The 25,265-nt window shown below is 32.5% G+C and overlaps 7 protein-coding genes across 7 annotated transcripts in view; 5 read left to right on the top strand and 2 right to left on the bottom strand.

Annotated features, from left to right (window-relative positions):
• The first annotated feature begins 489 nt into the window (after positions 1-489).
• On the top strand, positions 490-1,895 carry LOC111426741 (L-dopachrome tautomerase yellow-g2). Its single transcript, XM_023061416.2, has 2 exons — positions 490-715; positions 782-1,895. The coding sequence occupies exon 2, from the start codon at positions 783-785 to the stop codon at positions 1,893-1,895; it is 1,113 nt and encodes a 370-aa protein (XP_022917184.1). The 5' UTR covers positions 490-715; position 782.
• A 2,136-nt stretch (positions 1,896-4,031) lies between these two features.
• On the bottom strand, positions 4,032-5,935 carry LOC111426773 (creatine transporter-like). Its single transcript, XM_023061455.2, has one exon. The coding sequence runs from the start codon at positions 5,904-5,906 to the stop codon at positions 4,032-4,034; it is 1,875 nt and encodes a 624-aa protein (XP_022917223.2). The 5' UTR covers positions 5,907-5,935.
• A 1,192-nt stretch (positions 5,936-7,127) lies between these two features.
• Positions 7,128-10,777, top strand: LOC111426481 (arylphorin subunit alpha-like). Its single transcript, XM_023061010.2, has 5 exons — positions 7,128-7,248; positions 7,304-7,431; positions 7,488-9,054; positions 9,109-10,330; positions 10,386-10,777. The coding sequence occupies exons 1-5, from the start codon at positions 7,152-7,154 to the stop codon at positions 10,678-10,680; spliced, it is 3,309 nt and encodes a 1,102-aa protein (XP_022916778.2). The 5' UTR covers positions 7,128-7,151; the 3' UTR covers positions 10,681-10,777.
• Positions 10,778-12,295: 1,518 nt separating this feature from the next.
• LOC111426544 (ribosomal protein S9) lies at positions 12,296-13,823 on the bottom strand. Its single transcript, XM_023061113.2, has 4 exons — positions 13,741-13,823; positions 13,147-13,382; positions 12,713-12,899; positions 12,296-12,522 (listed from the first exon to the last, which is right to left on the bottom strand). Exons 2-4 carry the CDS (start codon positions 13,367-13,369, stop codon positions 12,351-12,353), a joined length of 582 nt encoding a protein of 193 aa, XP_022916881.1. The 5' UTR covers positions 13,370-13,382; positions 13,741-13,823; the 3' UTR covers positions 12,296-12,350.
• A 185-nt stretch (positions 13,824-14,008) lies between these two features.
• On the top strand, positions 14,009-20,445 carry LOC111426520 (RNA polymerase I subunit Rpl135). Its single transcript, XM_023061070.2, has 4 exons — positions 14,009-14,175; positions 14,239-15,862; positions 17,366-17,919; positions 19,236-20,445. The coding sequence occupies exons 1-4, from the start codon at positions 14,110-14,112 to the stop codon at positions 20,376-20,378; spliced, it is 3,387 nt and encodes a 1,128-aa protein (XP_022916838.2). The 5' UTR covers positions 14,009-14,109; the 3' UTR covers positions 20,379-20,445.
• A 131-nt stretch (positions 20,446-20,576) lies between these two features.
• Positions 20,577-24,762, top strand: LOC111426547 (exocyst complex component 7). The gene is made up of 13 exons (XM_023061116.2): positions 20,577-20,688; positions 20,738-20,903; positions 20,958-21,166; positions 22,453-22,570; positions 22,622-22,854; positions 22,911-23,073; positions 23,123-23,316; positions 23,367-23,546; positions 23,604-23,838; positions 23,896-24,115; positions 24,167-24,275; positions 24,331-24,464; positions 24,528-24,762. Exons 1-13 carry the CDS (start codon positions 20,650-20,652, stop codon positions 24,628-24,630), a joined length of 2,103 nt encoding a protein of 700 aa, XP_022916884.2. The 5' UTR covers positions 20,577-20,649; the 3' UTR covers positions 24,631-24,762.
• Positions 24,763-24,854: 92 nt separating this feature from the next.
• Positions 24,855-25,265, top strand: part of LOC111426089 (protein 5NUC-like) — a 43,284-nt gene continuing 42,873 nt past the window's right edge. The window contains exon 1 of the mRNA XM_071195807.1: positions 24,855-25,255. Coding sequence (XP_071051908.1) covers positions 25,248-25,255 — 8 coding nt within the window. The 5' untranslated portion in view covers positions 24,855-25,247. The remainder of the gene's footprint in view (positions 25,256-25,265) is intronic.

Raw genomic sequence — 25,265 nt, 5'->3', positions numbered from 1 at the left:
AGAATAAATTATTATTATTAATACGTTTTTAAAAATCGTTGATTTAATTAACCTTTATTAAAAAATATAAAATGCAAGAAAATAAAATATAACTACAAATTTTGCAACCAGATCGATTTGAAATAATAAATTTCTAAATCAACCATTTTAAAAATGCCCATTATGATCTATTGTTTCACAAAGTTTAACTTTGTACTTCAAATAAAATCGAAAGGTGAGCACTTTTAATTTCGAAACTGATACAATTTTTGTTGATATTAAAAATTAATAAAAAATGGGACAAAAGAAACCGTTCATTGTTTAATATTTAAATATTAAAAAAAAAAATGGGTTAAAATGTGGGCGGGAACGTAGAAAGTAACTCCGCGATTATTTTACAAGGATACGTATCTGTTGTTAAAAAATCATTTTCCATTAAATACCACAACATTCATTTAACTTATTTATCTAATTTCAAGAATTTTCCTTTTTATCTTCTTTTTTAAGTAAAGTTTCGTAACATGATCAGTCTACGTAAGGTGTACTCAATAATTTTGTTTTGATTACTCTAGTTGTTTATTAAAAAAAGAAAAAAACCAAAATAACAATTTAAGCATATTTTTTAAACATTTCAAATTTATTCACATTCGACCTTGATGTAATCAAAATAAAATTATGTATAAAACATCGAGTGAAGAGTTATTGAAGTGTCAATTTGGCAAAAGAAATTCAACAGGTAAGAAATAATTTTTTAAATTACCATTTTTTTCAATTTAATTTAATCCAAATTTAAAAATTTCAGAATGTTGCCAAAACTCATCTTATTAATCACCTTTGGTATCATCGCTTGTAACGCGTACAGTGATAAAGAGGTTTCTTACAGACCTTTAGAATGGACTGGGGGTCTTTTCCAATGGCCGTGCGAAGCGACCAAAGCTATTTATAAGAAATCGGGGAGATACATTGGCAAAAATGTGATTGCAACTCGTGGTCAAATCTATAAAGATGAAGCTATCCTTGCTTTACCAAGATACAAACCGGGGGTTCCTGTAACTTTGGCGAAAGTTTCGTTGAATCAACAAGGATGCGAATCTGTTCTTACCCCATTCCCTTGTTGGTCCGCTCAAGATGAGAACAGCCAAGATGGTCTTATTTCTGTTGTAGATTTGTTCATTGATGCCCAAGAAATCTTATGGATTTTGGATGTTGGTGTTGCTAACAGTTTAGAACAACCAATTAGACACTCAAAACCAAAAGTAGTCGCTTATGACATGAAAACAGGAAAAATGTTGAAAACTTTGGATTTATCTGGTTTGGTTGTCCAAGCATCTCGCCTTCAATACATTGCTGTTGAATACTGCGGCGAAGGAAAACCTTACGTTTACGTGAGTGATGCCGCTACAAGATCCATTTTAGTTTTCGACATTGTTTTAAACAAAGGATACAGAGTTGCTCTTCCCAAAGCAATCCTAACAGGAACGTCAAGAAGAGACGTCTTATACATGGCTTTAGTTCAAAAAGGATGCGGAAACAATTTCCTCATTTTCACCTATTTATCTTCAACGAGAGTATTTTCTTTAAGAACCGATTACTTAAGAGCTGGATCAGCTGCAGGAAAAGTGACTGATTTAGGACCAAAACCGCATAAATTAGTTATTGTTGGTACCGATTTGGGATCGGCCATCTTTTTCAGATACGAGGGAAGACCAGAAATTTATAGGTGGGATGTTAATACCACTTTTAGCACTGAAAATTTCGTGGTTGTTTATAAATCGCAAAGTTGTATGTTGGCTACTTCCGCTTTTGCCGACATCAAGCGACAAAGAATTAGAGTTTTGGAAAGTAACTTCCCAGATTTTATTCAAAATACTGTTGGTTGTGGTGCTGTTCAACAAGTTAATATTATTGGTCAATAATTTACTTCATTTGAGTTATTTGGAAATAAATGAAATAATAAATAAATAATTCCAAATAAATATGTTTTTTTTTTGTATTTTGTGATTTAAATGATATTAAACCTTTTTGTTTTCTAATACCATACGTTCTTGAGGTGTCTGATAGTCGTTTTACAACACTATTCAAGATTAATCCAGTTGTAGATCACACATCCTTAACCCATAGAAGTGCATTAAGAGAGGTGATCTGAAACTGGAAAGAACTTGGTGTTATTTTAGATTTTAAGCTACGATATCGCGATATATCAATAACAGATATAAATTATAAATTCTAAATAAATATTTCCACATGTAAAACGAAATGTATAGTTTTTAAATATTTAATATTCTAGTATTTGTAATAAGTAATTTTTTAACATGGTTAAATTTATTTATAAATTGAAAGTGAAATTGCGGAATCGGATACACGGTCTTATTCAGCATTTCTAAAAGAAGTAATCAACAAAAAAAACAGTTCATTCAGTCTTTTAAGCATTTTTAAAACGAGAAGATGTCGTTGAACTTTTTTTTGTTCCTTTTAAACTTTATTTTATTATTACGCGAAAATTCCACGTGGGATTTAAGCAACTTAAAAATATCACCGACGTATTTCGTTTCGAGCATATCAGTGTACAAAAATCGAGCGTTTTTAGCTTTACCAAGAAGTTCTTGTTTTAATAACATATCAAATCCCACTTTAATCGAAGTTCCATGGCCGAATGATAACAAATACGGACTTTTCCGAAAAAAGATTTATCCTAGTTATAAACAACAGAATTTTGGGGATTGTAAAGATCATCAAGATGTGATATCTTTGGACGTTGATCAGAAAAAAGCTAAATTATGGGTTTTGGACAAAGGGAATAAAAAATGTTCCCCTAAAATTGTTATTTATAATTTATATTATAACACGATTGGACAAAGCAGTAGATTATGGGATGTAAAAGGAGAACAATTAAATTATATTTTAGTGGATTCGTTTAATGGGAGAGCTTTTATTGGAGGAGTTGATGATGTTATTTTAGTTTTTTCTTCGAAAACTTTGAGGTTAACTAAAATCAAATTGAAATCCTTAAATGTAATAATATCCACACAATATTTAGCTTTCTCCTCAATCAAACCAATCATTTATTTGACTTCAAGAAAAAGTGTTGATTTATATTCGTTAGATCTCAACAATATAAATAATTGTGATTCGGTAATTATTATTATAATATTAATGCTTGTTTTTAAATATTATTTTTTAAGGATGACTGTGAAATTGAAGTAAATAAAATTGGTGAAAAACTGGGCCCATCAACCGGAATGATTTCTGATTCTTATGGGAGATTATATTATTACTTAACAAGAGATTATGCCGTGGTGAAGTGGATGGAAAATCTTCCTATTGTTGCTGAAAATCATGAAGTTGTTAAACAATCCTATAAGGAACTCCCGTACGTTTCCCATTTTATTTTGGAATCTGGGGACGTTTTCGCTGTTGTTAATCCCGCTAAGAATGAAATTTGTTATAAAACTAATCGAATTTATAAAGATTTGCCTAAAATACAAGTGAGAGTTGTTAAAATCTAATAAAAATGTTTTCCTAAAAAGTAATAAAGTTAAAATCATCCTTATTAAAATCCCTCAATATTTACACATCTTATAGATAAGGTGTTCTTTCATACTTTTACAAAATTTAGTTTACGATGTGATATGACTAGAATTTTGCTTATTTATTTGTAATGAAAAGAGTTTGTGGTGGAGTTGCTTAGGAGGTAGAATAGGTCAAGTTGAAGACAAACAAGGTGTTGTGGATAGACTTCCCGAATGGAAAACTAACGAAGCAGGTGCAAAAAGGAGCAAGATAAGATAATACTGGATTCTCTCTCTTATCTTTGAAGCAGAAATGGGGATCTGGCGATGTGGGGAATGAAGAAAAACTGTTGATCTTGGGTGAAATATAAATTGGTGATGGAGAAGAACATTGAGAGTATCAAGCGAGAGATTGGAGTATCTTGAAGAAATTGGTACCAGATAATGATGAAAGAGATGTTATGACAGTTGACGTTATCCATGGAAAAAATAGAAACTTGTATCTCAATAACTAATTGTAACTTTACTTTTATTTTATACAGACTACATTGAAGTACTGCCAACAATACTCGATTGAGTTTCATATCCATCCATTACCTCAGTTTTCGAAGATACGTTAAAATAATTATCTCTTAACGCGTTTTCTTGATGAACAACGTTCCTTAAAACTGGACTCGACAATAAACAATTATGATGACATATCAATTTGTGAGCTTGATACTTAGTTTCTGTAGATGGGTTAAAAAATTTTCTATAAATGCGGTCTTCGAGATCCGGCGGTCCCCATTTTCTGTGCGCTTGAAAGGTTCCCAATAAATTCTTCCTTTTTATACTGACGAATAATTCCGAGACAAAAAAAAAGGCAAACGGCGTTACCAACATCATCAACATACATACGTTTATAAAGATATAATTTTGATGCATTGTGGCGTGAAGCGAGAAATAAGCGATTATAGTTAGGACTAAAATGGAGGGTACTAAATACCAGGTTATTTTCCAAAATTTCGTTGGTTGTGTTCCCATTAGGAATTGTATATCATCGGATAATGTGCTTACGCCGTACACCCAGTAAATAGTAACGGTCCAAATAAGGTTACAAATCACGACGAGATTGTCCATCGCATTTTCTATGGCATATTTTGCAGCTACATATATTGTTTTTGATTGGAGAAGTATTCCGGCGACACAACCAAATAAACAACAACCCGCTAAAAGATATGTTCTATATTTTGCAAAGTTGGGGTACATATCCGTGATGGTCATTTGTATGCTGAATAAATGAAGCATTTGATTTGAGACAATTAAACAAATGCACGATATAAAAAATAACGAGGACCATAATTGAGGGACGGTTAGAGTACTTATAGCTTGGGGGATGATGATGAGGATATGCGCAACTCCCGCACTGAGTTCGTGAGGATGTTTCACAGATATACCAGAAGGATATTGTTTATTTATTATGCTATAACAAATATACGATAGCGAAGAAGCCATTAAATTTAACACCGATATTGCACACACACAACAAAAGGATAAAGTACCAGATAAAGCCCCTTTAGGTAAATGAGCTCCAGAATACATATTATATAAATCAGCCAAACAAAAATTAACGAGAACAGTTCGTATGGCAAGAAGCCAAGGTTCTAATTGAAATAATTCCGATGTTTGAGAAAAAATTAAAGTGTAAGGTGAGACGCCGCTTTCCGCTTTAAAAGCTAAAGCTACCATTAAAATGGATAAAATTGAAAAATGTATGTAAAACAACGTTTTCGTCAATTTAAGATGATTCCAATAAGCCGCAACTGCCACTATAAACATGAAAACCCATTGAATTGAAAAGCAAGTTACCATGATAAATGATGGCATAGAATACGAAATCTTTTCCATATCCAAAGTTGGATTTCCCGAGTAAATGTATCTCCAAAATACGTAGGCAGTATGTGGATACCCAGCTGAAGAATTATTTCCACTACAAACATCTTCGTATCCTTTAGGACATCTTGACCACGGCAAATTTCGTTGGAAAGACATTAAAAGATATAAAATCGTGTCGGTTAGCGCGCATCCGAATCGAATTGTTTTCATTAAAACGCACACCAAAAACGTATACATTATTCCTCTAGCCATCGGCATTATATGACGAAAATTTAACATCCCCATTTGACAGTATTGCCCAAGAAATATATGAGTATAAAATATGGGCAGTCCGACAAATATCCCCACCAGCATGTATTGTATTACTCCGGGATTACTTTCGACACCGTACGTGTTGTAACCGGTATAAGTAACGGTGTAGCATATCGTTCCCATTATAAAATCCCAAGAACGAGTCCATCGAAATCTTGCATATGTACCTTTATGCTTTTCAAGAAGCACACCCAAGTTCGAATGCGAAATTGAAAATTCTGTAGATGACATCACTTTTTAAACGTTTTTTTGAAACGATTAGAATCAAAATTATTTGACATTGTCAAAATTGTGTTATGAGTATGACACTCCTGTTGAATTTAGTTTATCAAGATAGTTGATGTCAATAATATAATGTTAGTTACAGTTGTTATATACAATATTATAAAACAAATATTTCAATAAATTAACATAACATGAAAAGGTTCTTGCTCTCTGAGCATAAATAATTACAACAACTCCAACCCAGACAACAGCGAAGAAGATAAATGATTAAATGACATTTTGATGAAACACTTACTTCCATCCAGAAAAGGAATAATGTCTTAGACATTTTATATAATATCCAAAATATATAATATAGATAAGCTTGTTTGCATAACCCAAGTTTCCGATCAATTAGAAACTATTCTAAGAATCTATTAAAACTTACATACAATAGGTCAAAATGATCTAAAGTTGAAAAAAATGTTTTGTACTTACCAAACTATTACTTCAAGGATGTTTGTCATCTACAACGAATGAAGGAAGTTGAAGTCAAGCTGCTTTATCCATTGAAGTTGACGTATTTTTCTGCAAATAGAATAAAACTATAAGTAATCAACACGAAAGTATAGATATTAAAATAATAGGTATTAATGGGTAACATTGGGAAATATTGATAATAAAAAATGATAAGTCAAAAATTATTAATTTAAAATATTAATTAAAAAATAATTCTAATCGTTAATTAACTCATTATTGATTAAATTCTTTTAATCTCACACAAAAACGTTTTTAATTAACATAATCAAAATGAAGAATTACACATTTTTTCATGTTTATCTCAATTGCGTAACCTTGCATTGGTTAAAAAAACAAGAACAAATACCGATTGCAATAAAAATTAATGAAAATAAAATATTTGTTCTAAAAATTTAAATTTAATATGATTTAATATATTTTTTTAAATTATTATTAATGGAAAAATTTAATAAACTGTATTGTAAGATTACTAACAAATAAGTTTGTCGTAGGAAATTTTGCATTTAACCCGATAAAAAGTGTTTATTTTTATATCGGTGCCTTAGCAATAAGATAACAATGATGCGAGTTGCAGAAGACATCCTAATGAGGTGTGATAATGAAAGAAATTTCTCGCCTCACCCACCACCACGCCTTAGGTTATCCGAATTTTTTTAGCAAAACATGATACCGTTTTACTATAAAAACTTGAGTGTGTTTTAATGGGGATCAGACTTAAAGTGAAGTATAGAGATGAAGTCTCTAGTTTTCTTGGGGCTTTTGGCCCTTGCATGGGCAACCACTCTCAAAAAACCCGTCTACAATACACAAGAACCGGTGTACCCAACTGGTAAGTTTAACTTTTATTACTTTTTAATAACGTTTTAATTTAATTTTGAATGCAGAAGAGTTCTTGCAACAGCAGAAGATTGTTTATCAATTATTCCAATATGTGTACCAACCCAACTATTTGCCTGAATACGAAAAGATTGGTTTAACTTACAACCTCGAGGAGAATTTGCAAGGATACAGCGTAAATTATAATTTTAAATTTTATTTAATAAATTTGATTTGATTCATTTCTTTTAGAACCCGAAATATGTACTTGATTTCTTGAGTAACTACCAGGTTGGTAGTTTACCGAAAGGACAAGTATTTTCCATCTTCTACGACAAGCACCAAAATGAAGCGATCGCTTTCTTCAGGGTTTTATACAGCGCTGTTGATTTCGAAACTTTCTACAAAACCGCCGTTTGGGGAAGGATGCACTTGAATGAGGGTCTTTACATCTACTCTCTTTCGGTTGCTTTGGTCCACAGACCCGATACCTGGAATCTCGAGTTACCACCGATCTACGAAATCTACCCATTCTATTTCTACAACTTCAACGTGTTCAGATTAGCCGAACAAAAGACTGGATATTATTTTGGAAACTACCCAACAACTTCTAAATACCAATACTACTTTGGAAAGTATTTGCAAAACCAACAATACCCATATGGGCAATTGTATGAAAGATTCGGTCAACAACCATGGTTCCAAATGAGCAAAACCACCCCGTTCACTCAACAATATTTACAGAAATACGGACAATACCCGTGGTTCTCCAAATACGAGCAATCCAATCCAGTTTATGGAAGATATATGGAATCGATTGAAACTCCCCAGCCATGGTCGTTCAAATACGAACAATCTTACCCATACCAATATGCCAAAAAACAATTCCCAACTCAATACGTTCCATACAACCAATACCAACAAAGTTACCCATACGTACCACAACCCGAACAATACTACCAACAATACAGCAAACAATATGGAAAATCATACCCATGGAATCAAGTACCAACTCAATACACTCCATACAGCCAACAATACTACCAAAAATACAACCAATATCCAACTCCATACGGACCACAAATTGAGCAATACCAAAAATTGAGCAAACTCCCATGGTTCTCCTTCGAAAAATACGGAAAGTCATACCCATGGAATCAGGTTCCATCTCAATACATCCCATACAGTCAACAATACTACCAAAAATACAACCAATATCCATCTTATCAATACCCATACGAACCACAAAGCGAACAATATTTCCAACAATCCACCAAGCTCCCATGGTTGTTATCCGAGAAATATGAAAAATCTTACCCAATGAACCAAGTACCAACCCAATACACTCCATACAATCAACAATATTTCCAAAGATACAACCAATTCCCATCTCAATATATGCCTCAATCTAAATATATGCCCGAACCTGAATACAGGCCGCCATATTCTCCCGAATACATCTCAACCTACGAGAAATACCCATATTTCCAACAAAGATACCCATACATGGAACAAAAATCGACTCCATTCCCCCCATCTTACTACCAAAAATACGTAGAAGAACCGATGCCCGAATCTTTCAGGCCATATTCTCAACAATATTACCAAAAATACCAACAATACCCATATTTCCAAATGAACAAGCAATTCACCAAACCGATGCCGTTCGTGAACAGCCCACTCTACCAAAAATCAATCTTCAAATACACCCCATCTCAATCTGAGATATTCCAAAAAATCCAGTATTCTCAAGTACCACAAGAAGTTCCGGAATTCTACCAGGAGAGAGAAAAGATACCACTTGAATACTATCAACAAGGTTTAATCCTACTTATTAATTCATAATTTTATAAACATTTTATTCAATTTTTAGGAATTTTAATCACAGCTAATTTCACCAACTTCAACGCCCAATTCAACCCGGAATACCAATTATCTTATTTCACCCAAGATATTGGAATGAACGCTTTCTACTATTACTACCACATTTATTTCCCATTCTGGATGAAGAACGAAGAAATCGCCTTTAATACTCAAAGACGTGGTGAACAATTCTATTACATTTACCAACAACTCTTGGCTAGATACAACCTCGAACGTATTTCTAACGGACTCGGTGAAATCCCACTTTTGCAATATGAACAAGGAGTTCCAGTTGGTTTCCGCACCCCAATGATGTACCCCAATGGAATGCCATTCCCAGAAAGGCCGGATCATTCTCCATTTGAATACTATCAAGGACCAGCTTATTATGATAACGATACTTTGAGTTTGTTAAACATTAAATTGTACGAAAGGAGGCTTTTGGATGCTATCGATTCTGGATTTGTTTTAACTAGGGATGGAAGATTTATTTCTATTTTTGAACCGCAAGGTTTTGAAATTTTGGGCAATTTGATTCAAGCTAACCCCGAATCTCCCAATGCAAGGTATTATGGACCTATTCTAGTCTTCGCTAGATACCTTCTTGGACACTCAAATTATCCTCTCAATCAATACTACATCAACCCATCTGTGATGGAACAATACGAAACTTCCCTCCATGATCCAGCATTCTATCAACTCTACAAAGTTATGATCTACTATTTCCAAAGATTCAAGCAATACATGCCGATGTACACCGAACAAGAACTCTTATTACCAGGTGTTAAAATCCAAGATGTTAAAGTTGACAAATTGACCACTTATTTCGACTATTTCTACACTGACATCTCCAACATCATGCACAGCAAGGGACCAGTTGAAGATATTCCAATTCAAGTCAGACAATATAGATTGAACCACAAACCATTCAACTATTACATGAATGTTATGAGTGAGAAACCATATGAAGCCGTTGTCAGAGTTTTCTTGGGACCAAAATACAGCGTTAATGGAGAACCTATTGATATCAACAAGGATAGAATGAGTTTCGTTGAATTAGACAAATTCCAATACACCTTAGTACCAGGACTTAACACCATCGAAAGAAACTCGAGGGAATTCTACGGTTACGTTCCAGAACGTAGCACATACAAGGAACTTTTCATGCAATTGGTTAACTACCAAACTCCAATTCAATATAGCCCAAGAGTTTACTGGGGATTACCACAAAGGTATCACACTCAATTTTTAATTCTCATTTTATATTATTAAAATCTTTTTGTTTAGAATGATGCTTCCTAAGGGTACTCAACAAGGCCAAGAATACCAAATGTACTTCTTGATCACCCCATACCAACCAGTTGAGAAGGTTTTGCCAAGAAGCTACCTTGGAAACAGACCACACTTGTACTGGGACCGCATCTTCGACAAACTCCCATACGGGTATCCATTCGACAGACCCATTGATGAAAGCGTTTTCTACGTTCCAAACTCTTACTTCAAGGATGTCGTCATCTACAACGAATTCACCCCCGAATTCTCCGGGGAATACCCATACACTCCATTCTATGAGAACTATTAAGTTCTCATTGGGTTGTCCAGAATGATGATTATTTGATTTGATCGCAATTTGTTATTATGGTTTTATTTTAAAATAAATAGAAATATCGCATGGTTAATTTTGTTTGTAATTTTCTAAAGTCCTAAATCAATCCTAAAGTAATTTTGACTTAATCCTAAATCAATTCCATGTATAACAGTAACAATGGCAATAACAATCGTTTTGCTATATCTTGGAGTAGAAACTGCCAAATATTCTTGTCAACTATTACTATTCAATGACTCCGAATTGCACTGAATGACCCCCAATGGCTTCCAGTTCATCTCAATATCTGTCACTGACTCTCAATAGCTCCAAATTTGAATGGATTGAGATTTCAAATGGTTTTCCCATGTCTAATTAAATGAAATAATAATAACACTGGTATAGAGGTCACGCAACGACATATCTAGGGAAAATTGAGATTTAGGTTAGCCAACCGGAAATCGCAATAAAAAAAAATGAAAAAGATAGGATATGCTATATGTTGGTGCACAATCTATTCAAATAAATAATAGATCATTATGACATTTCCTTTGGGGATCATGAGGAGGCTGACATAACTTTAATGCGGAACTTGAGATTTATTATACCAGAGCAATAACAAGGTAAGCATTCATGAATAAGATTCTCTCCATCAATATCAATTTAAATGGAAAAATCATTCCGATTAATTAAATATTGATAAACCATAGAGATATAATGGAGAAACTTTTTAGGTCTATTATCTCATCAACTTCTCCTCAACTACTACTTTATTACTTCCTAGACTTAAGATTTCTTTTACTTTCAATTTCCTTGCTCTGCCTAGTGATTTCGCCATCACTATTATCCTCCAGTCCTCTTTCCTTTCGCAGTTCTCCTAATAACTTCTCATTTCCCTTCCATTGTTCGCCATCTCTCTCTCTTTGTTATTAACTTTATCAAATCACTTATTTCTCCTATACTTTTCGTCTTCTCTCATTTCCATCACAAAAAGCTTTCTTTCTAGCTCTTAATAATTCAGGTGCATTAGAATCATTGGCAAAGTAAGCAATATCCTTGAAATAGATCAAAATCTTCATTGATTCATGCACCTATTAGTATATAGGAAGCAAAATTGCTTTTTATATTCTCTGCAAAGGTATATACAATCTTGAAAATCTTAATAATCGCCTTGAAAAAGTCCTAAAATAATGAAATTAAATATTTTAATGTTAAAGGAGGCAAAATTAAGGTATTATAACTACTATGTAGCTAAAGTGTGATAACCATGACATTGCACTGTTAAAATACGTTCTTATTATACATTACAATAGAATTTATCATTAAAGTATCTTCTCTTTTGTACATACAAATTTAATTTTAATAGTTTATGGAGTTATTCTACACATTCTCCTAATTAATGAATTCATTGTGTACTTAGTTTTGTGATAAATTTGGCAAAGGAAATAATTTTTCTTCAAGCTTTGATACAACATTTAACACATAATATACAGATTCATTGTAAGTCTAATTAAAGTCAAATAATGAACAAAATCAAATCTTATCATATCTTTATAACAATACAGGAAGAAAAAACACAAGGAATGTTAATTCAAGGTTTAAAAAAACCAAATTTGAAATTAAATTTTTATTATTTACCAAAATTTATTGGTAAAAACGCGTAACATTTAATCTTCTTCTTCTTCAGCTCCGCCACCTCCAGCTCCTTTACGGAGATTCTTCCTCTTAACACGTCCAGGACGACCACCACCAAATGGAGATTTGAGTGAGAAGTCAATGTGTTTTTGAGAGTCCAATCTCACAATGAAAGAGGGAATATTGACAACTTGTTTTCGAACTCTACACAAAAATATAATAATTAATAAACATCAATTATACTATTAAACATAATTTTAAAATTTTAATTTTCAGTTACCTCTCTTTATAAATCTTTTTATAAAGGTATTAATTTCAAGGCGTTAAATCAAGTTAAACTTGTTTAAGTGGCCTTTAAGAATTAAAACATCAACAAATTGGATTTATTTATTACCGAATATGTCTCTGTCTGATCAAGACGCGAGCGTGATGAATCGATTTGGCCAAACCCAATTTGAAAACTTGCGTTTGGAGGCGTCTTTCCAAGAAATCTTCAATTTTCAAACCCAAAACGTAATCGAGCTTCATTCTACCTTCATCTAAGACACCAATACGAACCAAACGACGTAAAAGTGCATTACCTAACAACAACAAAAATGTTATTAACATAAAAAGTTAATATTAAAGACTCAAGATTATAATTGAAATAAAAATGTTTCCTTTTACTTTCGGCACAGGACATCTCATTATGAGTGCACTGCTTCCTAGCTGGATTTTAATTTACCCCTGATTTAGTATAAAAACTGGCACTCTTCAACAACATAAAAATCGTTGAGAGCGTGGCGAAGGGGAATTTATTAAAAATTATATTTTTTGAAATAAAATTACCTTCAAATAATCTTTTAGGATCTTTTTCTTCAAGCGTGAGCAATTCTCGGGCAGCTTTACGGATCTTAGCGAGGGTGTATTTAACTCTCCATACTTCACGTTTATTACGGAGACCATATTCTCCAATAATCTTTAATTCCTGATCTAAACGTGCCTTTTCATAAGGCCTACGTGGGGTGACATAGGTCTTGGAGCAGACCGACGGTATCCTACCGTTTACCATCCTTGAGTATCAACTAATTACAAAATAAAAGTGAGGTTAGAATCGACGTTTACAAAAAAAAAAAAAATGAGTTTAAGTACGATTTAATTTAAAAAATGTTCCCTTGCCATGAATCGAGTATATAATTTTTATATCCCGGGATTAAACAAGGTTTATTCTTGCCTTATTTGATTAGATTCCACTTTAGAGGTTATGTAACCGCAACGTGTATCTTGCCCAAAGAATAAGGCTGTAAAAATATCGTTCATCCTGATGTAAAAGAGAATTTAATTGATGTTGAAGTGATTATTGTACAATAAATGATAAAGGATGATTAATATTTTTAGCAAAAAACTAATAAAGTTAGAAAAAGTAGAAAAATTATTGCTTACCTATCTTACTCGGTTGACATACGGGAAGTAAAAGAAGTCGTCGATGTATAAAAACTTGCTCGTTGCTTAGTTACCCCCACTATTCTTTGTATTGGTACCAACATTATTTATTTTGTAGTATTACCAACTTATTTTAATTCAATCTTTTCTTGTTAATAAAACATAAAAATATAAATAAATTTGTTATTAATTTGAGATAAATAATAATTGATTAAATTAATCAACAATATTATTGACTACAATTATATTTCATGAAAAAACTATCCAAGCAAACATAACCTCAAAAAATTTAAATCTGTCACTTTAATTTTATAAAAATTATATTTTATTTATAATTCTACACAAAATAACCTAACAGTTAATTAAAATATGGAAGAATCTTTAAGACACTTAACTGTAACTGATTACGGTGAACCTCCACAAAAACAAAACGAGGTAAGCACGTTTTTTTTTTTTTTAGGTTATCTTAATATTTTCACCACAATTTTATTTTTAAAGCATTTACAAAGCCTTGGTAGCCCCCACACCACCAGTTTCAACTATATGGTCAACGCAGGTCTTGATGAAGCAATAAAAGATATTTCCGTTGATTTTGAATTACCAAATAAAGATAGAATTAATTTGAACGTACTCGAAGCGTCAATTTCGCACCCAACAATCGCCGTGGGGACAATTGGAGCGCGAAATCCTCACGTTTACCCATCAGAATGTCGGCAAAGAGGGGCTACATACCGAGGAAAATTTCAGATGAGACTTGGGTGGTCAATTAACGGTGAAAAACAAATTCCGATTGATCAAGATTTAGGTGATATCCCGATTATGTTGAAATCGAATCGGTGTCATTTAGAGAATATGTCTCCTAAACAACTTGTTGGTGTTGGGGAGCATGAAGAGGAATGGGGGGGTTATTTTATTATTAAGGGTTTAGAGCGATTAGTTAGAATGTTGTTGAGTACGAGAAGTAATTATCCGATCGCTGTGAGGAGACCAGGATGGAAAGGAAAGGGAACTTTATTTTCGGATGTTGGCGTTTTTATGAGATGTGTTAAATCAGATCAAACAAGTGTTACTAATATTTTACATTTCGTCACTGATGGTTCTGCAAAATTAAAATTTTCTATCCAACAAAAACCTTATTACATCCCATTAATGTTGATTTTAAAAGCTTTGGTTAATTACGCCGATCATTACATTTACTCGAAACTAATTGAAGGTTACGAAGAAGATTTATATTACATCGAATGCATACAAAACATGTTACGAGGTCTCCATCAAGAAGGTTATCACAACCAATCCGATTGCAAGAAATTTATTGGAGGGTTATTTCGCGTGGAAGTCCGAGAATGCGCTCCTTGGTTCACCGATAAAGAAGTCACCGATTACATTATTAAAAGAAGTATTTTAATAAGTTTAGAAGAGCCAAAAGATAAATTTGATACTTTAGTTTTTATGACGAAAAAATTATTTACCTTTGCAAGAAGTAAATGTAAAGTTGAAAACAACGATGCGGTTATGATGCAGGAAGTTTTACTTGGTGGTCATTTATACCTTCAAGTTTTAAAGGAAAGAATTTTAATTTGGTTAAGAAATCTTCGATATAGAATTTTAAAAAAAGCACGAGAGACCGTTAATTTTAATTTGGGACCTTCCGAGATGAATCAAATTGCGAGGGTTAATCAAGGATCTTCAATGTCGTTTGGGAATAATCTTGAAATGTTTATTTCAACCGGAAATTTAGTAACTAAAGAAGTCGAATTAATGCAATCGAAAGGTTTAACAATTGTCCCTGAAAATATTAACCGAATGAGGTATATGTCTCATTTTCGCGCGGTTCATCGCGGATCTTTCTTCTTGGAGATGCGCACAACGGAAGCCAGGCAGTTATTACCGGATGCTTGGGGTTTTATTTGTCCTGTTCACACCCCCGACGGACCTCCATGTGGGTTATTAAATCATTTAACCATGGATGCTGTAATTACGGATTTTCCCGATATAAATCTCGTTAAAAACATTCCAAAATGTTTGTTAGAGTACGGAATGATACCGTTACACGACACCGAAATGATCCAAACGATCGACATTTCCGAATCATATTCAGTTCTTTTAGACGGAAAATTTTTAGGTAATAATAATTTTTATTGTTTTTAATTTACAATATTTCTCCAGTACAATATATACAGTGTGTTAATTAACTATCGTATCCAACGTCATCATTGCAATTATGCAACCAATATCACAGTATACGTGATTTGTGTATTACACTGTGATGTTGGTTGCATACTTGCAATGTATCTACAGGTATTTCACGTAACTGGTTCATTGGAACTTTTTTAGGTTCCACTATTCGTACGGTTTTGAAATTTTGGTAACATGAATTGTTAATTCGAAACTTTCGATCTGAAATATTTTCAACATGGGTACCACTTCCGATCTACCGGAAGTAGACCATATCTCAACCAACGTTCATTCAAAAAAGCTCTAAATTGGCACAATTACTCTTCAGATGCAATCAAATAGATTGTCATTTATTGTATCAAAGTATCTTATACAGGTTGGTCAAAAATCTAAATTTTATCATTAATTTTTTGTTTTTATTGTTCCATTTATTTGATCTTCTGTTTGTTATTTTTGGTAAGAAAAAGCTATAATCGTAATAGTTAATAGTACAAATAATAATAGAAATAAATTAAACGAAAAACTGTCGTCAAAATGTCATGGCCTTCTAATAAAAAAATTGCATTTCGTGCATATTTTAATAAATCTCTCAATATGAGACAAACTACAATAAATAGGTATAAGAATGTTTATAGGTAATTTGTAGAGAATTAAATTCCCTTTCTGATAGGCTAAAAAAATATAGGGCGTTCCATTTAAAATTTTCGACTTTCTCGCCATTGAATATGGAGAAACAGTAATTAAATTTTTGACCAGGTTGTATAAGATACTCCAATACAACAAATGACAATCTATTTGACAGCATCTGAAGAGTAATCGTGCCAATGTAGATCTTTTTTGAATGAACGTTGGCTGAGATATGGGGTTTTAAAGCGCATGTTGAAATTTACCAAAGAAAGCTTAAAACCAAAATAACTCGAAAACGAAAAACGCTAACTACTAATAAGTTTTATCAAAGTCAACCTATTTTTCTACGTACAATTAAACGGTTTAATAAAAAGTATAGCATTCCATATAAAATAACGAAGTTATAGTCTACTTCCGGTCTACTTAGTGGCCATCTTGAAAATATTTTAGATCGAAAGTTTCGAATGAACAACCCATGTTACCGAAATTTCTACGAATAGAGGAACCTGAAAAAGTTCTAACGAACCAGTTACATGAGACACCTGTATATATACAGGGTGGTTCAGTTTTTAATCGGGAAACTTTACTAGGATGTAGTACTTACCAAAATAACACAAGTTTTATATATAAGCATAGGGTCGCAATTCTTTTGTTTTCGAGCTATGAGCTGTCAAAGTTGAGCCAAAAATTTACAAAACCTTACAAAAACTTGAAATTTTGTATGTATGTACTACTGGTTAATACCTTGTTTCCAATCATACCTTAAACTTCAGCCCCGTGCTCCGGTGAAGTTGAAGCCCCCTCAACTCTGGAAAATTTTTAGGTTATGTTTCCCAAGCCCGGATAGATACTTTAGTTGAAAATTTGCGAATGTTAAAAATTGATGGTAAAAGAATCCCTTTTACGACCGAAATCGTTTTGGTACCCATCAAAAAAGTGACATCTCAATACCCCGGATTATTTTTATTCACTGGAGCCGCTCGGATGATGAGACCGTTAAGAAATCTAATCGCAAATAAAATTGAGTACGTAGGAACGTTCGAACAAGTTTATTTGGAGGTTTGTATCAAACCACAAGAATATTACAAAGGAGTCACGACGCATATGGAGCTTTCAAAAACTTCGTTTTTGTCGAATTTGGCCCAATTAATTCCAATGCCCGATTGTAATCAATCTCCCAGGAATATGTATCAGTGTCAAATGGGGAAACAAACTATGGGGACTCCGTGTCATAATTACGATTTGCAAGCTGAAACGAAACTTTATCGGTTACAAACGCCAACGGCTGCTTTATTTAGGCCGTATCATTATAAGAAAATTGGGTTGGATCATTTTTCAATGGGGACTAACGCTATTGTTGCTGTTATTAGTTACACGGTAAGATCACACTGATTCTGCGGCATGGGGTTTGTTAGTCAATTTCATTTATACTGGAAATTACATTTTAAAAAGAGGAGAATATTTTTAAAACGATTATTTTACTATTATCAAATTATTTCAAATAAATAAAGTGCTATAATTGATACAATAAATAATAAAATTAATCATAAAATGCGAACACATTTTAGAAGTTAAGAAAAACGTTTTGGATGGGGTTTTCTATGGTGTTTTTGGTCCGGACAGTCTCCTTGCAACTTCTAGCTGTAGTTTGCCATCATATGGTGTTCCCAATGGCCTTGATATCTTTCCTCCATAATCTTGATGTCCTGGTGGAATCTTTGATCATCGCACATAATACTATTTGATACTTATATTAGCTCCTAATTTTTTATTCATAAACGATGGAGCGTTTCCTCCAGTCATATTCATTCTGTATGGCTAGTTTTTACTGCTCCTTTACGCACGACTGTTCCCCAAACGAAGAAAAAAATTTTAAATCTACACTCACTGACCACTATTTATGAAATGAAGTTTTTCTAAAACAAGTTTAATATTCTTCCTTAAGAATAGTTGAATGAGCTATCGGGATTGAAGCTAATTTATTTCCATTATGCAGTAATAGACATTGCAAACTTTTTTTTAACTATTTATCAAAAGTTGCTAGATTTTAGTTAGTATACTCTTTTTGGTCGTTAAAATATGGAAGAATGTCGTGCTTTCTAGTTCGATAACATGCTAGTGATACGTGTTTTTCTTTTAGTCTTGTCGCAAGAAGCTCAGCTGATGTCTTAGATAAATTTCATTCGCATCATTCGAAGTCATTTTCGCTATTGTTTTTACTCTGACTATTTCAAATTTCAACATCATCACAGCAATCGTCTAATTAGGAAGTAAGTTTTGTATCGGTTCATACTTTTTACATTCACAGCACAAAAATAGCAATCATCAAGGTGGTTTCTTGTGTCTGTCCATTTCACAGTAGACCTAGAACTAGAATCATTCGGGTTTAGCCGTTTTTAAAAACGTGCGGCTAAGCCCGATTGTTTCTAGTTCTAGGTCTACTGTTAGTTGTAGTAACAGTTCTAAGTAGCGTTAGTTGGCACTAAATAACCCTAGATTATGTATTGTTATGGAACTACAACTAACACTAGACCTAGAAACATCGGGGTTTAGCCATGCGTCTTTAAAGGATATAATGTACAGGCTGAGTACTTCATAATTATATATATATCTAAATTGACTCCACAAACTTATGCCGCAGAAAAAATTTTTTTTTTGTACCCCTGTGTAATTTCTGTTTGATAAACTTCTAGGGTTACGATATGGAAGATGCAATAGTAATAAATAAATGTTCTGAAGAACGTGGTTTTGCCCATGGTTCAATTTACAAATCGGAATTTTGCGAGCTCGACGATTCAAATTCTTACTTTTGTAGAGACCCATCAAAAGAAAATTTAATCGATTATATCGACTCCGATGGTTTACCATACATTGGAAGAAAAATGTCCGAAGGGGAACCTTTATATTGTTATTACAACACCGATGAATCGAAATATGTAATCCATAAATTTAAAGGTCGCGAAGAATGTTACGTGAACAGCGTTCGATTATGTGGTGATTTTAACGTAAAAGCACCGAAAATAGCTTGTATAACTTATCGAGTTCCTAGGAATCCCTCTGTAGGGGATAAATTCGCGAGTAGGGCTGGCCAAAAAGGGATTTGTTCTCAAAAATGGCCCGCGGAAGATTTACCGTTTACAGAAACGGGGATTGTGCCCGATATTATCTTCAACCCTCACGGATTTCCATCTCGTATGACAATCGCTATGATGATTGAGATCATGGCTGGTAAATCGGCCTCTATTCACGGACTAATCCACGATGCGACTCCATTTAGATTCGGCGAAGACACAACAGCAATTGATTATTTTGGGAAACTATTACAAATCGGTGGTTGTAATTATTATGGAACAGAAACAATGTATTCCGGAATTGATGGGAGAATGTTCGAAGCCCAAATCTTTATGGGAGTTGTTCATTACCAACGACTAAGACACATGGTCTCAGATAAATGGCAAGTTCGATCAACGGGCCCAATGGATGTTTTAACAAGACAACCACTAAAAGGGCGAAAAAGAGGTGGAGGGGTTCGATTTGGAGAAATGGAACGTGACGCTTTATTAAGCCACGGAGCGGCCGCTTTAATTCAAGATAGACTTTTAAATTGTTCGGATAGAATGGTTGCTTATGTTTGCACTTCTTGCCATTCCTTATTAGGACCTATGACTAAAGTTACTCGAATGGCTGAAAAAGCAAATTTAATGGAAACGAAGGAAATTTGTAGGTTTTGTGATTCCGGGAGGGATATTGACGCAATACAAATTCCTTATATTTATAAGTTTTTTGTAACGCAATTAGCATCGTGTGGAATTAATGTTAAGATTAAATGTAAATGAATTTATTAAAAATATAATTGAAGTTTGTAATAGATTTAGGCAACCAATTATACACCTATTATTAATATTTGATATTTAACTTATTTCTTTTTTGGTTTTGACGAAATGATTAATCTTATTAATTATGATTAGTTATTTAATAATTACTTTAAATAATAATTTAAAAATATTTTGATTAATTGATTTATTTTTATCAAGGTTATGTCAAGAAACGTCAAATCAACATAACCTATAATTTTTTTTTTTGTGAATTGATATATTAAAGAAAATAATGGATAAAAGAATCGATATTGGGACTAAACTTGAAAAAGTTATATTATTAATTAAAAAAATCAATAATCTAATAACCTTTTTTGTAGGAACAATCGAATTTGAACATATTATTGGAAAGATTATCGAAGAGTGAGCAAATCGCAAAAGGAATAGATACTATATTAAATACGTTCGAAAATAGGCTCTCTAAATTAGAAGGAACTATCTTACCGGTTTATAACGAAACCGATAATTTACACAAAACAAAACAAAGTAAATTTAATTTAATATCCGATTGTCCTTTAATTTAAAATTTTTTTAACACAGATATTGATAAAACGATTCAATTATTGGACAATGTCATTAATTATTACGAAATTTCTTCGAAAGTTGAAGATATAATTGAGAAAGGACCCCGGGTTGTGACTGATGGAGGGATCGATTTGGACACTTATTTAATTTCATTGAATAAATTATCGAAAGCGCAAAAATATTTTGAGAAACACATTCCCCAAAGTGTAGAATTAGAAAATGTTGTAAGTTATACTTAAGGTATAATTCAAGAATCATTATGTCGCTTAAAAATCGACAATTTTGTTTTCAAATAATTCAAAATGTCCTTGTTTACCATCTATAAACTAAAGATAACCTAAAACCTATACTTGATGTCCCTCCCCCCCTCTTCAAACGTTACATTTGGATCCAACTAATTTATTTCAGAATTTTGTGTAGAAATTCCACTTTGAGTTGGGTTAATTAACATTTAAACCAGTGCAAATTTCTCAAATGTTGGGTTGGTAGCGCTAGTTAGCATAAGATATCACTATGTTGCATATTTTTATTGCAACATACTGATATCTTATGCTAGAACTAACACTAGACCTAGATCTAAAAACATTCGGGTTGGGTTGGGTTGGGTTAGAAACATTCTAATGTTAAGACAGATAGTTTTCTTTTGAAACTCCAATTAAAGCATGAAAAAATGTTAGGATAGGTCAGTTTTGTTTTGAAACCCTAATTATAGCGGGAAGGAATGTTAAGACAGGTAGTTTTCTTTTGACACTTCAATTAAAGCGTGATGAAACCCTAATTAAAGCATGAAAGAATGTTAGGATAGGTCAGTTTTGTGTTGCAGCTCTAATTATAGCGTGAAGGAATGTTAAGATAGGTCAGTTTTCTTTTGAAACTCCAATTAAAGCGTGAAGAAACCCTAATTATAGCGTGAAGAAATGTTAACACAGGTCAGTTTTGTTTTGAAACCCTAATTATAGCGTGAAGGAATGTTAAGACAGGTAGTTTTCTTTTGAAACTCGAATTAAAGCGTGAAGAAACCCTAATTAAAGCGTGAAAGAATGTTAGGATAGGTCACCCAATACTTTCTAGCTCTAGTGTTAGTTCTAGTTTTACACTAGCACTGTCACCAAAATTAACACGAGAACTAGAATCATTCGGGTTTAGCCGTCTTGATAGACGTGCGGCTAAATCCGAATGTTTCTAGTTCTCGGTGTAGCGTTAGTTTTAGTTATAGTGTTAGTATAAAACTAGAACTAACACAAGACCTAGAACTAGAATCATTCGGGTTTCAAAACACGTCTCGCAATTGGAGAACTCTAGGTACGACGTCCGAGCATAACTTTGTTATATTTGGATAAAATTATTCAAAAAAATCCTAAAAAATCAATGAAAATGAGCCTCCTAATGTGGTTTCCCCCCTTAACACAGAGTCTATTGACACATTTTTAAGCCACATGTTTTCTTGAATTTTTCCATTACTTAAACAATTTGATTAAGTAATAAATTAATTGAAATAAATAATTTTAAGTCCAGCTTATTTAATAAAGGAAGCGATAAATTAAACGCCGAGTTTAAAACAATTTTGGATAAACATAATAAGCCCATGTTACCGGTGGCTTTAATGAATCTAATTAATACGGATGAAGGTAATTATTAATTATTAAAAAAAATAATAAATTAATTTTTATTATAAAAAGATGGAGGTGTCACTGACGATATCAACATTTTACCCCCAATTTTCCCCGATACCATCAAATCGAGCTTAATAATCATGGCCGATTGGTTATACAATAACGGAAGGGATGAATATTTAACGGTTTATGGGAAAATACGAGGTGATGTGCTTCAAAGATCGTTAACATCGCTAAAAAAGTATCAAAAATCGGTTAGCGGAGGAAGTGTTCATGGCACTTCTGGTTCACCCATGCTGGTACGTTTTTCTTATCAATCTTATTAACAAATGAAGTAATTTTTTATGAAATTAAGAAACCCAAATTTCAATCGAAACAAGAATCAACCCGTAGACCTTCAACTCGGCGTTTACACCAAGTTTTTGAGAAAAAGGCAAATCGAATGTTATTGAGGGCTTCTCAAACCATCGAGCAATCAACCGGGTTGAATTTAGGAGGACGTAGAGCGTCACATTTAGGTAATTTTATGACCTTTTAAATGAATACAAACTTATTTTTTATTTAAAGATGTTATGGCAATCGGAGAAGAACTTGAAAACGAGCAAGAAATGGAAAATTATTTAGTTTGCGTCGTCGCGTTACACAAATTGATGCAAATTGAACTCTACGTAATGAAAGGAATCATCGAATCGACTCATCAAGCGAGAGTTTTTGAGTTAATCGTTAAAGAAGCGTTAGATTCGATCGTGCAAGATGGAGAAGTAAATTAAAAAAAATAATTTAATCAATAATGATTTACTTTTGATTTTAGAATATAGCAGCTAGGGCTAAACGGAGTATAAGTAGGCATGATTTCAGTTCGGTTTTGGTGATTTTCCCCATTTTGAAGCAATTAATTGCGTTAAAACCGAAATTTGAGCGAACTGTTGAAGAATGCGATGCAAGAATTAAAGCGAAATTCGATTCTATCCTTCATACTCTTCATTCAACTGTAATAAGTAATAAAATAAAATTAAAAAGAATTAATTGTTACACAAATTTTGTTTAGGGAGTAAAAGCTTTAGAAGATTTCATCGAAAGTCTCCGAACCGATTCAGTGACTCAATTACCACCAGATGGAACCGTACATGAATTAACCAGTAACGTATTAATGTTCCTTGAGCAATTATTAGAATACACCGAAACGATTGGAAAAGTTTTATCGCAAGATCCAAGTTACGATCTCCAATATGATAAAGCAAAAACCAGTAACAAAAATAAAGTTCTTTTAGGATTTTATATAAGTACTTTTTAATATAAAAATATCTTAATTATATTAATAACTTAATTTATTGATTTAGAGAAAGTTTTGGTTCAATTAAATCATACTTTATACAGTAAGAGTGAGCAATATAGTGATCCAGCTTTAAAAGCAATTTTTCGCTTAAATAATAATAATTACGTATTAAAATCGTTGCAAAGAAGTAATTTATTAGAATTGTATTTAATTGCTGAGCCGGGATGCGAAGATTTTTATTACAAAACTATTCAAGATCAAAAAAATCAATATTCGACTCAAAGGTCCTCAAAAAATTCTTTTTAATTTATTATTTTATCCTAAATATTTTTTAGTTGGTCGAAATTGTTAAATTATATATCGATAAAGGATTGCCCAATTAATATTCAACATGGGGATAAATTAAAGGATAAAGAGCGAGCTTTTATTAAAGAAAAATTTGCTGTAAATTCCTTAATTAATACTTTATTTATATTTTTTTTAACTGATTAAATTTTAGGGTTTTAATAAAGAAATCGAAGATGTGGTTAAAGTTCAACGAGGATATTCTATCCCAGATGTTCAACTTCGAGAAAGTTTAAAGCGAGATAATAAGGAACTTATTCTTCCTAAATACAACGCTTTTTATAATTAGTAAGAACTTAAATTAAACTAAAAATATGAATGAAATAATTTTAATTAATAATTTTCTTTTAGTTTTGAGGGAACTTCGTTTACAAAAAATCCAGATAAGTATATTAAGCATAAACCGGATGAAGTTGCGACGTTGTTTGATAAAATTTTTGATGTTGCTGCTTAAAATGCTGCTTACAAAATTTTATTAATAATAATAAATAAATTTTATTTCGGTTAATACAAAAATTACAACATATATTTAAGATTAATTTGAATATATAAATATTTTAAAGGCTATTAAACTTATTTATGAAGATTTGAGACTATTTTTCAACTTCCAGTTAAAAATGTCAATTTTGACATATTTGTAATCGTCGTGGAAAATCCTTTAAAATGAGTCCAAACATGATAAGTTTAATTCCAATATTACTCGAGATATAAGCAACTTCCGGTTTGAAATGTCAATATCATTTTGACATTCTTAATTTTTATAAAATGTCTTAACATTTCAAAAAAACAAAAATATAATAAAAAAATTAAGGTTGGTATTAATATTTAAAAATTAAATTGCTAACTTCGGGTTTAATGTTTTCTATTCTAACTTTTTTGTTTTTTGAGATAAGTGCGTCATCTTTGGACTCATTTTAAAGGTTTTTTTAGTGAAGATGACGAATATGTCAAAATTGACGATTCAAACCGGTGCTAAAAAGCTGCTATCCTAGGATGTCATTGGTGGTGGAACTGAATACAGACTTTCAACAATAACCACAAGATGAGTAATGTCAGCTGCTTAACTTCAATATGAATAGGTAAGTAAAG

This window comes from Onthophagus taurus, chromosome 5, assembly GCF_036711975.1.
Source record: "Onthophagus taurus isolate NC chromosome 5, IU_Otau_3.0, whole genome shotgun sequence".
Lineage (NCBI taxonomy): Eukaryota > Metazoa > Arthropoda > Insecta > Coleoptera > Scarabaeidae > Onthophagus > Onthophagus taurus.
This window is presented reverse-complemented; position numbering and strand designations above follow the sequence as displayed.